Source organism: Bidens hawaiensis, unplaced genomic scaffold (assembly GCF_021521415.1).
Source record: "Bidens hawaiensis isolate Kalapana, Puna unplaced genomic scaffold, B.hawaiensis_p1.1 tig00016458_1, whole genome shotgun sequence".
In the NCBI taxonomy this organism is placed as follows: Eukaryota; Viridiplantae; Streptophyta; class Magnoliopsida; order Asterales; family Asteraceae; genus Bidens; species Bidens hawaiensis.
This window is the reverse complement of record NW_027492507.1, coordinates 64,745-78,851: the sequence shown is the minus strand read 5'-3', so window position 1 is coordinate 78,851 and position 14,107 is coordinate 64,745. Positions and strand designations below refer to the sequence as shown.

The 14,107-nt window shown below is 35.8% G+C and overlaps 2 protein-coding genes across 2 annotated transcripts; both read right to left on the bottom strand.

The window, feature by feature from the left end:
• Positions 1-1,293: 1,293 nt before the first annotated feature.
• LOC143551487 (uncharacterized) lies at positions 1,294-9,601 on the bottom strand. The gene is made up of 7 exons (XM_077041905.1): positions 9,566-9,601; positions 7,321-7,828; positions 6,617-6,725; positions 6,398-6,518; positions 5,619-6,281; positions 3,407-5,015; positions 1,294-2,047 (listed from the first exon to the last, which is right to left on the bottom strand). Exons 2-7 carry the CDS (start codon positions 7,514-7,516, stop codon positions 1,611-1,613), a joined length of 3,135 nt encoding a protein of 1,044 aa, XP_076898020.1. The 5' UTR covers positions 7,517-7,828; positions 9,566-9,601; the 3' UTR covers positions 1,294-1,610.
• A 2,329-nt stretch (positions 9,602-11,930) lies between these two features.
• Positions 11,931-12,903, bottom strand: LOC143551486 (ATP synthase protein MI25-like). Its single transcript, XM_077041904.1, has 2 exons — positions 12,886-12,903; positions 11,931-12,830 (listed from the first exon to the last, which is right to left on the bottom strand). The coding sequence occupies exons 1-2, from the start codon at positions 12,901-12,903 to the stop codon at positions 12,177-12,179; spliced, it is 672 nt and encodes a 223-aa protein (XP_076898019.1). The 3' UTR covers positions 11,931-12,176.
• Between the last annotated feature and the right edge of the window lie 1,204 nt (positions 12,904-14,107).

Here is a 14,107-nt window from a genome sequence, read left to right as displayed (position 1 = left end):
CGACACACTATCGTGAGAATGGCATAATATAATGGCCATCGGTTTCTTCCGACTGACGGTTTTGGTATGTAGATTCTTTTAATAGTTAAGATTTGGATCTAGTAACCATTTCTGAACCAGACTGGTTTTTGTCGAATCGGTTATAATGGATATATATTTGACAGATTTGAAACTGGCGAATCAGACCGGTTTCAATATAGCTTTAAGAACCGGTTTCGGATTTTTTTTCCCTTTTTTTTGAAGGATAGAAGGTGTGAATTAGATGTGGAATTGTGGACCAAATAGCTGAATTTCAAAACAGGTTCTTCTCATGGACCAAAATTAACCTCAAAAGCCCGGTCCTATAAGCGATGATTATGGGCTTAGTTAAAGCTTCATGGTCGGTAAATGGGTCAAATCAGACCCAAAAGCTCGGTTATTACAGGGCCTCGTCAATTCCTGCAAAATGTAAAGCCCGAGCACTGTATGAGTCAGGCTACGGTCCAACCCGTTAGTTTAAATCCAGCCGAATGTCATGTCCACGTGTCACGCAATTACAAGGCAGTTCGAAGATTATCTCGCATGTCATCAGATCTACAGTCCAATCCGTGCGATAGGTTTAAAACCAACCAAATACAAAAAGTCATTATCAAAGACGTTTACCCTAAAAAATAATGGTCCACGCTCAAATGAGAGTGACATTAGTTAGGGTTGTGCGCGGTTCGATTCGGTTAATAACCGATATCAAACATGGGCTCAAATTTTGCTTAAAAGTACATGAAATGAAGGTATAAATATATGAAATTGAGATATTAGTACATGGAATTGAAGATAATAAATACATGAAATTGATAGTACTAAATTATTAATACGTATAATACATGAAATAGAGGAAAAAAGACTGGAAAATATGAAAAAATGAAGAGTTCGACGCGGTTCGATTAATTTCAGTTGTTTCGGTTACTTCGGTTCGTTCCGTCGGTTTTTGGTTCGGTTTTGGTTAACGATTCAGTTATTACTCACCCCTAACGTTAGTATTTACCCACATCAACTATAAATAGGACTCCGATCAAGTTACACTCATCTTTTACACACTATCAGCACTTTAGTTTCACTTACCATCTCATATCGTTTTACTAATTCTTATTTCTCAAGCCAGAGATTGGTCACATGAACAACCCTTGCCTGTGACGGGACTAAGGTGATCGGTTTTGTAGGTCCGGCTCCGGCCAAATAGTCTATTCACACTAACCAAACCAAGTCCTGAAAGTAACACAATTCATAATAATAAACATGAAACACAAATTAATTGTCATATACTTTCAATCATGTCAAAGTTACATAATGTTCAACACAATCAATCCAAACACCAATCACCAATTACTAAGTAGGAGTTCTTAATTCTTATTCTATATATTATGTGACACCAATACAAATACAAACCACTAATAAATCAAAAATATGGTACTAATTAACTTTACAATACTTACACCATCAAACCCAAAATTAAAAAATTATAATCATAATCATACTTAATACTCAAACCATATATTTTATTATCTTTTTGCTAACCGTAAAGACGTGTTAAAAACGCGCAGAGGGTTAAAGGCGGAAGAACCACATTCTTTCTATCACATTATTCTGCAATTGCATTTAGCTTCTAGTGTTGGCGGTTTCGTGTTCTCTTTATTATTAGAATAAACAATACGGGTTTTCTGTAAGTCGGTTTCCTCATCGGTGTTGTTTACGTTATTAGGAGATTTTATGGTGTCGGTTTCCGTGGTTTTTCTCTTTGTTTTTTGGGATTTCGATGACCGCTTGCTTGTTTTTCGGCTTTGAAGATCTTTTCTATCGGGGTAACATTTAGTGACAGCTGGCACAAGTGGCTGATAATCGTTGTTTACGGAAGGTTCTGACGGGGTTTCTTTCTCGATAGCTATGTTTGCAGCCTCGTAGGCTAAGTTATGAACAATTGAGCTGCAGAAAAGTATCGTGTCGGTTGCTTCTTCAAGAGTCAAACTTCTTCCCTTTGTTCCTTTTTCGCCTTCAACCAAAACCGTTGATTCTTCTGACATAAAAACTTAATGTCATTATACACAATACATGTAAAGTTAGACTCGAAGTTTGACTCGGCACGTAGTTTAATGCTGCAAATAGCTTAAAAGGGATTCGGATTCGAAAAGTGTATTCTTAACTAGGCCTGTAAACGAACCGAATGTTCGGTGAACTGTTCGTGAACCATTCGGCAGGAAGTTCGTTTATGCTCGTTTATTTAACAAACGAACGAACATGAACACAAAAATTGTGTTCGTTTAATTAAAGGAACGAACATATGTTTTGGCGTTCATTTACGTTTGTGAATGTACGCTTATTTATGTTCGTTTATACATATTAATAGAAAATAATTAAATATTATCTTGAAGAGTCACCTAAATGGTGTTATATGTGTTTACTTGTTTTCATTTACGTGTGTTCATTTATGTTCGTTTATGTTTGTTTGTGTTTGTTCATATATATGTTCATTTATGTTTGTTTAGTTATGTTCATTTATGTTCGTTTAGAATTTAAAAAAACAAACATAAACGGACTCGAACATTTTCATTTTTTAAATAAACGAACACGAACACAAATTTTTGTGTTCGATTAAGTGTCCATGTTCGTTTAACGTTAAATCACGATCACGACCATGCCCTTGTTCATGTTCGTTCGGTTCAGTTCATTTACACGCCTATTCTTAACGATTATAGCATCATAAATTGTTAGTAACAAAGTTTTGTAATCATGTTTAATGTATTAACTCTATACCCATAGGGTTCGCGAGTATCGGGTATGCACGTTTGTTATTTTGTGTGTTTAAAATTTACCCGTTAGGATACCCATTACCCGAAAATCAATCTTAAAGTCATCTCAAAAACCGATTTGAAATATTACACACTCAACTAAACTTCTATAACACTTTTAACAATTTTAAGTTTCTAACTGACTCAACATACTATTTATTATACTTTCAAAATTCTATAATATATTAATATACTCCGGCAACCAGGTTATCATCTAATCCCATATCGGCCATATCCAATTACCCATCCCGAATGTTTCACGTTTTCTGTCAGGTTCGGGTTTTTTTGCCATCCCTACAGAAAGAAAAATTAATCCAAATACCCCCCCCCCCCCTACCACAGTCCAAACCCGCAAAAATTAATAAAGCTAATCCCATATCCAATTACCCATCCCGAATGTTTTCAAGTTTTCTGTCAGGTTCGGGTTTTTTGCCAACCTTACAGAAAAAGGACCGGTTTCAAACCAAACCTGCTTTGACCTCATACCCAACCCGCCCATATTGCCACCTGTATCTTCAATATACCAAACGACACCGGAGAATGCACAAAGAATAGAAAGACAAGTAACTTATATTATAGACATGTACCATTTATGCTGCTTGAATGATTTGCGGTGTTGATATCCATGTCAGAAACTGCCATATCTTTACTAACCGCATCTGAAACATTAGGGTCGTGAAATTCTTCTATGCTGCTCTCGGGATGTTGAGAAACATGACATTGTGAAGCGGGAGAAGATGAACAAGTGTGATCAACTTCAACTTCTGATAAGGCACCCGATAGAACTTCTGTCACGTCATTGTTATCAGCAGCTGCAGTTAGACTTGTACCTTCCTCAACGGTACAAGTCACTAAAGCATTAATATATTTTTTCAAATCTTCATCATTTAGTTCAGGTAACAGAGCTCCCTTTGAATCAACATTTTCAGTGCACGTGTCGTTTTCACTCGGAGTTTCTTGAGGGCCCACAGATGCTGAGTCAGCAACATCTCTCTCCACACGCACATCGGATACCTGATCGTCATTTACAAGTTCAGGTAACAGAACTTCAACATTTTCAGTGCACGTGACGTTTTCATTTGGATTTTCTTGCGGGCCCACGGATGCTGAGTCAGCAACATCTCTCTCCACACGAACAACAGATACATCAAATGAATCGAGTGTGCTTGTTCCAACACTGGAAGGACGGAAGGCATGACTAGAAGTTGCAGATAAAGATGACATACTGCGTCGATGTTTTGCATTCGCAGGGTCATATTTGTAATTTTCTATGTCGGATCTCCTGCTACTCAGTTGACTTTGTAAACGAGGCCCGAAGTCAACAGAAGATGAAGCGGACATGTATGAAAGAGCATCATAAGAAATGCTACTGGCTGAAAAATTCCTGCTTCGTGTAACGGGCCCCTTTATACTACTAGACCTTTCAAGAATCGTTGAAATACCTTTTGCTTCTAAAGACTCATCCTTTGACTTTGGAAAGTCAACAGTTTGTTGAATTTGTTCTCCCCTCGTGTCACTATAACTTAAACTTGATTGACTTATTTCATCATGGTTGGGTTGATCGTGGACTAATTCTTCATGTTGCTCAGATTGTGATTCACGCTCACAAGTCAACTCCAGAGATTCATCTTTCACTAAAGTCAACTGAGGCTTCACTGTGTTGTTGGCAAATTCATGATCTTTGTCTGACATACTCATATCTGCTTCGGAACTAGCAACCGACACTATGCTTGTCACGGTATCATTGACGGTCAAAGCTGAAATTGACTTTTGGCAATTTAGACAAAGTTTAACATCATCTTCTGTTCGTGTTGTAACAGGGTACTCACAACCACATCTTGAACAAACTAACATATCATCCTGGCCGTTGAAATCTTCTAACACTACAGAAGTTGCAGTATCACATTGCATTGTCCTCGTGTCGTCATTTACAGAATCGGTTTTTTCAAACATGAAGATTTCTTCATCATTAACATTAGAATCTGGGATCTTTGTAATTCCACTGGTTGCATCGTCATCAATATGTTCATGTTCTTCGATATCATGGGGCCCACTAGTGCCTAAATCAGAACTTGCATTACTGCTAGTTGTTACTGAAGAGTTCCAAGCAGGACTTGCTTTCCCAGCATAATAATTTGAAGTAGGAACACTCGAGAGAAGTGGTCTGAACATATTTTGTGGAGTTTTTCTATGATCCTACACCATATAATTAAAAAAAGATTAAACATGTCATTTCATATATTGCATTGAACAACAAAAATGGTTCTAATTGTTAAAAATCAGTACTCGCTACTCACAAGTTGCAAGAAACAAACTTCACACTTTTCCTGATTTTAGAAAACTGTAAATTAAATGTAAAATAGAAGCCAACTTGCCTTTTATTACCAAGTTGCAATTTAATACCAATTTCACCGAATATGTTGATGAAGATGAAGCATCTTATTTGTCATTTACTCATTTTAATGAAAATGTATAAGCCATTTGCCACTGATGTGACATTTAACAAATACTTATAAGAAATAAATATTAGAAGAGTTCATTTTTTAATCTTGTAAATAAATTAATTTTACTTTTGTACCATAAGCAATTTTTAGCATATGTGGCATCTGATGTGGTGGCTGGCATGACATCAACCAGTGCCACAACAGCAAATAACATTTAAAACCAGTAAGAATAAGGCTAGTTATTTGTTAAATAAGTAATAACTTGTAAGTTGGTATCTAATGTATACCTAAGTCCTAACTAAAAGTTTGTTAATTACGGTTTTGCCCAAAAAGAACATAACAGATAGTTAATTACCATTTGGCGAAGTGCCATGTCAAAGGATCTTTTAGGAGCAGAGCTAGATGTAACCATTCTGTTTGGCTTTTGAGGAGAAGGAACTTTATTATAGTTATTATTCCTAAACCCGCTCACTCTCCTTGAATTTGACCGATCTGACCCATCAACAATAACGGACGGTAGAGATTCAACATCATCATCGGATGCAATTGAACCTTTTCCACGAAATGAGCCGATGCTTCTAGGCGCAGTAGGTGACATTGATTTCCTCCCGTTTCTAGAAGCCGGTGAGGACCCGCGTACGTAAGACGCGGGACGGTCGGCTAAAGAAGTCCTGAGATTCGGTGGTGCTTCAGTGGAAAACCCGGGAATGTTTACCTGCCACGCTTTTACTTTTTGTGAAGGTGAATTCCCCAAACTACCCCTTGTGGTGCTAGTGGAACCGGTACTTAAACGTCTTGAAGTTGGTGTAGAAGCCCGTGGAGATGGTGAGGAAGGTTTACTTGATGGGGAAGATGGTCTTCTTGATCCAGTGATGGGCCTACGGGTAGGTGGTGGGCTAGAACTAGGTGCGGATGTGGACCGAGTTCTAGGTTGAAATGTGGGTTCGTTAGAACGTGGAGATGGGCTTAAGCGATTTGGGCTTGGACTGCCTCTACTGCTTCTGTGACTCTTTTCCATCTATAATTAATCAAGTACACATTACACACATTAAAAAGAATTACAATTACATATGAAAACATTAGTGTACCAGATACTGTATTAACTTTTAAGTATGACCAGTGTAAACAACTTACTGTTGATGATCTGGAGATAGTAATGGGTTGAGCTCGAGGTCTACCCCTTTGTGCAGGATTAACTCGAGGCGTTTCATCATCCAATGAGGGGAACAGAGGGGTGTCAGGAGGAGTCATTAACCTTCATTCCCAATATAAAAGTAGTATAAAATATGAATACTAATGAGTAATTAAGTTGATATAATATAAGGCATTGATACGAAGCAAATGACTACAAACCATTCATAATCATTCTTTTCTTCTTCTGCATTGAGGAGATCACTGCTTTCTCCTCTAGCAGCAACATTGATTCCAAGCTTGTGATCTGAAAAATGTCTTAACTTGGTCACTGCAAAAATGCAATTAGACAACAAAACAAGCATATGTCAGCCATAATAAGTAATAAAATCTCAATTTAATTTTCTTTCCAAAATGTGCATAACGCTCATCTCCACATATAATAGCTGCTTGATCACATGTAATCAGGTAAACATATTGGTTTAAGAGGCGTATGGTGCTCCGATGATACATTTTGATCCCAAAAGCCAATGCTTGAAGCGTGTGCATCACGCATGTGAGGCGTTAGTTATTAAAATAAATACTAAAAATATAGATAATGTTTTAACTTGTTAGCATTTACATATTCTCAATCTCTGGTCAGATTTGTTTAAACACTCAAACCCATTGCTCAATCAGGGTCAGATTTGTTCAATCAGATTTGAAAAACTCAAGACACGTTGACGTTGCAATCAACAGTCTAATTTGTTCAAATACTAGTTAACTGCATAAGTGCCACATCCCACATCATGTGATGTGGCACATACTGTGCTCATGATGCGTACATTTTAAAACCAAGGTGAACACAAATCACTTAAATTTAATTAACTTACATTTAAAAGTAAATTATTATGCATATACATCACAAATAAAAATAAAGAACTTACCAAAAATGTCTTCAAAATCGTCATTAGACTGCAACAAGAAACTGTCGCTCTCTTTGTTTTGCACCTCATTAAATAAAGCAAGATCATCATCTCTCTCCTTGGAAACTATCCCACTCTCAAGACTACACCCTCTTTTATGATTACCACCTCTTGGTTCTCTCCCTGGAGAACATCTCATTGCTGGTGAAATAGGCATTGTTGCTACTTAACTCATCCAACAAATATGTAATAACACCGTGAAATCAAAACCTAATTTAGTAACTTACACCTCCTGTAACCCTGTATCACCGCAACACTTCTTTACAAGCTAATTAACTTACACACTCAACGTTACTCCACTTGCACTCACCGAATTTACTTCATCTGAATTATAATTTCAAATGTGATGCTATAAATCCTCGTAATGTAACATAAATCAATCGAAATCGCATATCGAGATCCAGGCGAAGATATAACGTATCCCCAATTTCAACCGCACGCTGCTAGTAAGAAGAATCTGTTGACCTACCTGCATGGAAATCAAAATCAGAACCTTATTCAGTAACTTGCCAATTTAACATTACTTAATTCAATCGAAATCGCATGAAATAGGCATTGTTGCTACTTAATGCATTCATAAAACACCGTCAAATTAAAACCAAATTCTGAAGCTTATAACTCCTAGAACCCTAGATCACAACATCTTTAACAAGCTAATTGACTAATTAACTAACAAATACAACATTACTTCACTTGTAGTCACCAGATTTACTTCATATATAATCGTAATTCAAATGTGATGCTATAAATCCTCGCAAAGTAATGTAAATCGCAACAAATGCATAGAACACCGTCAAATAAAAACCTAATTCGGTACCTAGATCACAACAACACATGTTTACAAGCAAAGTAACTTACAAATTTAACATTATTTACTTCACATATATTCGAACTTCAAATCCTCGTAACGTAACGTCAATCAATCGAAATCATATAAAACTTATCTCCAGTTCTATCCGCACGCTACTAGTAAGAAGAATCTGTTGACCTAACTGTACAGAAGTCAAAATTAAAGCCTAATTACCTGTTAACAAGCTAATTAACTTATGATACACCACTAGTAGCCACTGGATTTACTTCATATATATTCCAATTTCGAATGCAATGCTATAAAACCTCGTAACGTAACATATATCAATATAAATCGCAACAAATACATAGAACACCATCAAATCAATGCTTAGTTCAGTAACTTACACCTCCTATAACCCTAGATCACAACACCACCTGTTAACAAGCTAAGTAACACACAAATTTAACATTATTCGATTATTCCACCGAAATTACTTCATCTGAGTTCCAATTTTCAATGCCATGACGTAAAGTTACGTAACTTAGCATAAATCAATATAAACCGGAAAAAACTTATCTCCAGTTTCAACCACACACTACTAGTAAGAAGAATAAGTTGACTTACCAGTACGGAAGTCAAAATCAAAACCTAAGTACCTCTAAACAAACTAATTACCATACAAATTCAACATTGTCCACCGGATTTACTTCATATACATTCAATTCCAAACGTGATGCAATAAATCCTCATAACGTAACGTAAATCAATCAAAATCACATAATAACGAGAACATGTTTACCTATCTGTACGGAAGTTAAAATCGATTCAATTAGCTTCAACTAAAACCTAATAACTCAGTAACTTACAGCTCCTAGATCACAATAACACCTAAATAACACACAAATTCAATATTAATTCACCTGCATCCACTTAATTCACTTCATATGCACTCAATTACAAACGCGAAGCTATAAATCATCAAAACGTATCGTAAATCAATCAAATATATTAACCTACCTGTACGGAAGTCCAAATCCGTTGAAACAGAATAACTTAAAGCTCGTAGATCACAATAACACCTGTTAACAAGCTAATTAACACACAAATTCAACATTAATCCACCTGCATCCACTTAATTCACTTCATATACATTCAATTCCAAATGCGAAGCTACAAATCATCATAACGTAACGTAAATCAATCGAATATATTAACCTACCTGTACGGAAGTTAAAATCGATTCAATTAGCTTCAATTAAAACCTAATTCAGTAACTTATAGCTCCTATATCACAAGCAACACCTGTTAACAAGCTAATTAACTCACAAATTCAACATTAATCCACCTGATTCACTTCATATACATTCAATTTCAAATGTTAATTAATTAAATTCGCATAAATCAGTTGCGTACAAGTACGGAAGTCAAAATCCGTTGAAACAGAATAACTTAAAGCTCACAAATTAAACATTAATCCACCTGCAATCACTTCACATACGTTCAATTCCAAATGCGAAGCTATAAATCATCAAAACGTAACGTAAATCAATCGAATAAGTTAACCTACCTGTACGGAAGTAAAAATCGGTTGCAACAGAATAACGGAAACAGAGAGAGAATGAAGCGGAATAAGCAGTTGGAGTAATAGATCTGAATGGTTTAATTGTCGGTGAAGTAAGAAATAAGAAATGAGAAGAAGAATAAAGGTGTGGTTTCTGAAACCCTAGAAATCACAGGTGGAGTGTTGAAGAGGAAATTAAATTAATATTAATAAAAGGAAAGAGAAAATGGTAATGTGGGAGTAGCAGAAGAAGGAGAAGAGGAGCTGTTGCTTATTTACTTTACTTCTTTCTTTCTTTCTTTCTTTCTTTCAACTAGCTTTCGTTGCTTATTATTATTATTATTTAGGTTAGCTCTTGAGTTTCATTTAAAGAAGAAAATAATAAAATAATTGTTACCGGGTTTTATTTAAATGGAGAAAAGAAAGAAAGGTGGAGACTTTTGTAGTGTAAATTCTTTCTTTCCATTTTGGAAGGAGTTGGTTGGTAGTAGGGGCGTGTATGGGTCGGTTTGGGCGGTTTCGAGATACACCTATAACCATAACCGATATTCCGGTGAATAGATGACCATAACTGACCCGTTATGACGGTTTTAGTTAATCGGTCTTGTAGGTTATAGTAAGTCCGTAATAGGTCGGTTAACCGTAACCAAACCAATGTAACTGAGACTAAAAGTTTAGTATCAATTGTTACAAAAAATCGACATGGCATAATCTAACAAAGTATATAATCCATAATATTAGTAACAAATATTCAAAAAGATGACATTGTATAATCCGACAATGAAATTCAACTTAATTTGATAATAAACATTGAACAAAAACATCAAAATGATATAATCCAAGTATTCAACAACATGTTTGGTGGAAGTTAACCCCAAACATATTGTTGGTTAAATAATGGGTTGGTTCGGTTATGGTGGTTTTGGAATCATCTTTAACCAAAACCGACCTGTATTAGACGATTTTTTAAGAATTCGTTAAACCGACCCAACGATTATGTTGGTTATCAGTTAAAATCGGTTCGGTTGTATCGGTTATGATGGTTAAATTGTTCACACCTAGTTGGTAGGAAAGGAAAATGAAAGGAAAAGAAATGAATGGAAATGTTTTCCTTTCTTTCGTTAAGTGAGCTCGGGAACACATCGTACGTGTTCTTGGCGACTTGAATGGTCCTACTAAGAGGGAAACAATCTTCAGTTTTACCAGTTATTACAGGAGTCTGAGATCAGTTTCTTACATTAGAATAAGTTAGCTTTGCTTTGGGGGTTCTAAATGGAGAAAGACTATATGGATCGGTATAGACTCTAGAGTGAGTGAGTGAGTGGAGCCACAAAACTTGCCCATGGACTTGAGCTTCACAACAGCTAGTTTATCCACCTCTTGCCCGTGTAAGGCATCTCATCCAAACGCCCTCCAACTCATCAAAGTCGGCGTTGTCTAGTTTTTAAGGATGAAGTTCACTTACCCATGTGATAAGATGACATTTGCTTCGGATTTTGCTTGCTATCAATGCATGTCAGACTTTCTGACCTGCTCCTATGCAAGTCACATTATAATATTATTCTATCTTTTTAACATTCAACCATTAAAACTGATGAGCTTATATACGGGTAACATGATTCGCTTTGTTCAAGTAGATTCACCCACCCGTAATTTTGATGTATTGTTAATATATTTTTTATGATTTTGCAACCACATCATTATTATTAGTTTATAAAAATAACGAAATAGCTCATAAGTTTAATTAATATATTTTCAAATAATCTGTTGGAATTTAATGTTTTAAATAGACTAGGACCATTTTGTGTATTTTACAACCATAGACATGATATTAAAAACTTAGTCAAAGAATTGATCTATATTTTATTAGTTTTAGTAGACTAGGGTCCATTTTTATACAATTTGCACCCATGTGTGGCAATGACAGTTCATCATTCTATGTTTTAAATGGCTTTTATCATATGTGTTGTATTTTAACTAGAACATTATAGTTAAAAAATCATGTTATTGTCGTATCATAAGTGGATTTTAATTAATTTATATTTTTAATTAATAAGATTATGCGTAATGGTAACTAAGTATATGGGGTGTGTGACATAAGATCTTCCAGTCAGAAATGACTAATTTTACAAAAAGTGACGTAGTGATATAATGCCCCATACCCCTTTCAATCATTACATATTTTTTTAAATTTTTTTTTAATATAGCTAAACTAGAATAGAAGACTCAAAAATCCTCGATATCGGCTTTATTGGTTGGCTAGTCTTCCATCTATCGGAATATCTTCTTACCGAGGCAGAAACCTCTTTTAACCTTAAGAAGACTTTGCAATCTCATTTAGAATGGATTGAATAGCCTGTTTACATTAAAGAATCTGACGGCCCGAAATAACGAAGAAATCGTCTTGGTATTGGATCCGCTCTTCTCTTAGCATGAACATGAGTTCTATTCTATTCGTCTTCTTTATTCAGCCCCCACCCGAACCCTTCTTAAGACCACCAAGCCCTCCCGAATGAGTTCTACTATAGAAGCTTTCAACGGAGACCCGGGGACAAATCTTTCACTCACTGAGAAGTGAAAACCTGTGACTAGATCGTCCTGAAGACGGATGCGACGGGAAGAAGTGGCATTTGGAAGTGTTGCTGACTTAACATTTTGGTTTCGGCATAACAAAGCTTGCACTGTCTTTTCGCACTTAGGCGCACTGTGTGCCATTGGTAATGATTCTACTACGGTGCCACAAATTCGCAAGCTGATCCTAAGTAATCGTTGTTGTTCATTGGATTCCGGAGGAACTACTTCGTTAGGATTGAGGAATTGCCGTGATTCTTCTTGAATAGCCTGGATTATCCCGTCGAGAGTAACTTTGAAAGTCTTACCTAAACTCTTCCGACTAAATATGATAAAGCCTATAAAACAACGAGCTATTACAAATAAAAAAATTGATCCCCCCCCCCCCCCACCCACCACCACCACCACCACCACCACCACCTTCGTTGTTGTGTACACAACGAACCCGCCCAAAATGAAGAGGAAAACGAGGGTAGGGCGGTGTTCATCACGTTTTGGCCTACACAACGACACCACTACGTCTAGTCTAAGCATATTATGCGCTGACTAGATTCAACAATATATTAAAAAAATATGTGATTGGTTGTTTGTGAGGATGTACCTTATCTTTTAAGCCCATTTTTTTGTAAACAAGGTGGTGAGGTGACATGGACACAACCCCACAACGAAGTGGCTTATTTTGAAGATATACATTAAATTAATACAAAACTTATAATTAGTAATGCGTCCCAACTCCTTATGTTTGATAAAGACCAAATTTGTGTTGGGTCACCGGTGCAACGTTTTTTTTATTTTAAATATGTAAACTTGTTGTATTTTGGTGTTGATAGACTATTCTTTCTTTAGTGATGATACTGTAGCCTGATACAGAACGAATTCCCGTTATGCCGCTACGTAGGGTTTCATTTACGTTATTATAAGTCAAACATAGTTAGAACTCTAGTCTTACGTGTTACACATGACACGCTACCTAGTTTATTGAATCATGCAACTTAATAACTAGTTATTTTCTTATAAGTGAGATCTAGGTATTTTTTATGCCACTCATCATATCTTTTTATCAACTCTTAAAAGAGAATAAAACAATTGATATAATCAGTGAATAAAAATATTATATGAAATTTAAACACTCACAATCGATAGAAACACTTTTTTAACATTTAATATCATCAAGCTATAAGCACTTAGGTATATATTATTATATTTTGTAAACTAATTTTACTGCTTACAAATCACTTTTCATTAGACAACAAGGAGTTGATTTGTGTATAAAACAAATTAGTCATACCTATCAAACTTGAAGGTGTTATTGCAATCTATATTGACTAAAAAACATAAATGTTGCCAAGTGTCTTTAATACACACTCCTTAAACTCATGAATGTTTGTCTCGTATATAATACCATTTTTTAACGAATAACGAATTCTTTAAATGAGCTACTGGCTAATCCACTATATCAGAATACACTCGTCTTCCAATTCAGGGAAAGCCCTCGCCTAAGGCCAATGTTTGTGAACACTCGCCCGAAGGCACGACAATGCGATGAGATAAAACTAGTTCAGTTCAAGGAACCAACTAGCGAACGTCACCTAGCTACTCGCCTAGTCTCCCATCATCACTTGTTTCAGCTGAGAAATCGAACCCGTGTTACATGAAACACCAAGTCTCTTTCTTATCACTCCACCAGAAGTTCATTGGCGTCTCATATAATATAATAATAAGTAACTTTGAGAGCATGAAAGATTAGATAAACTAATCAAAGCATACATTAGAATATGAAAATTAATATGTATGAGTGAAGAAAACATAAGTGTTTGCTTTCT

Coding starts and splice junctions, on each gene's coding strand:
- LOC143551487 (XM_077041905.1), bottom strand. CDS start 7,516: ATGCCTATTTCACCAGCAATGAGATGTTCTCCAGGGAGAGAACCAAGA. Junction 6,519..6,616: donor GAAAAGAATGATTATGAATG/GTTTGTAGTCAT, acceptor TTGGGAATGAAG/GTTAATGACTCCTCCTGACA. Junction 5,016..5,618: donor ACATGGCACTTCGCCAAATG/GTAATTAACTAT, acceptor TATATGGTGTAG/GATCATAGAAAAACTCCACA.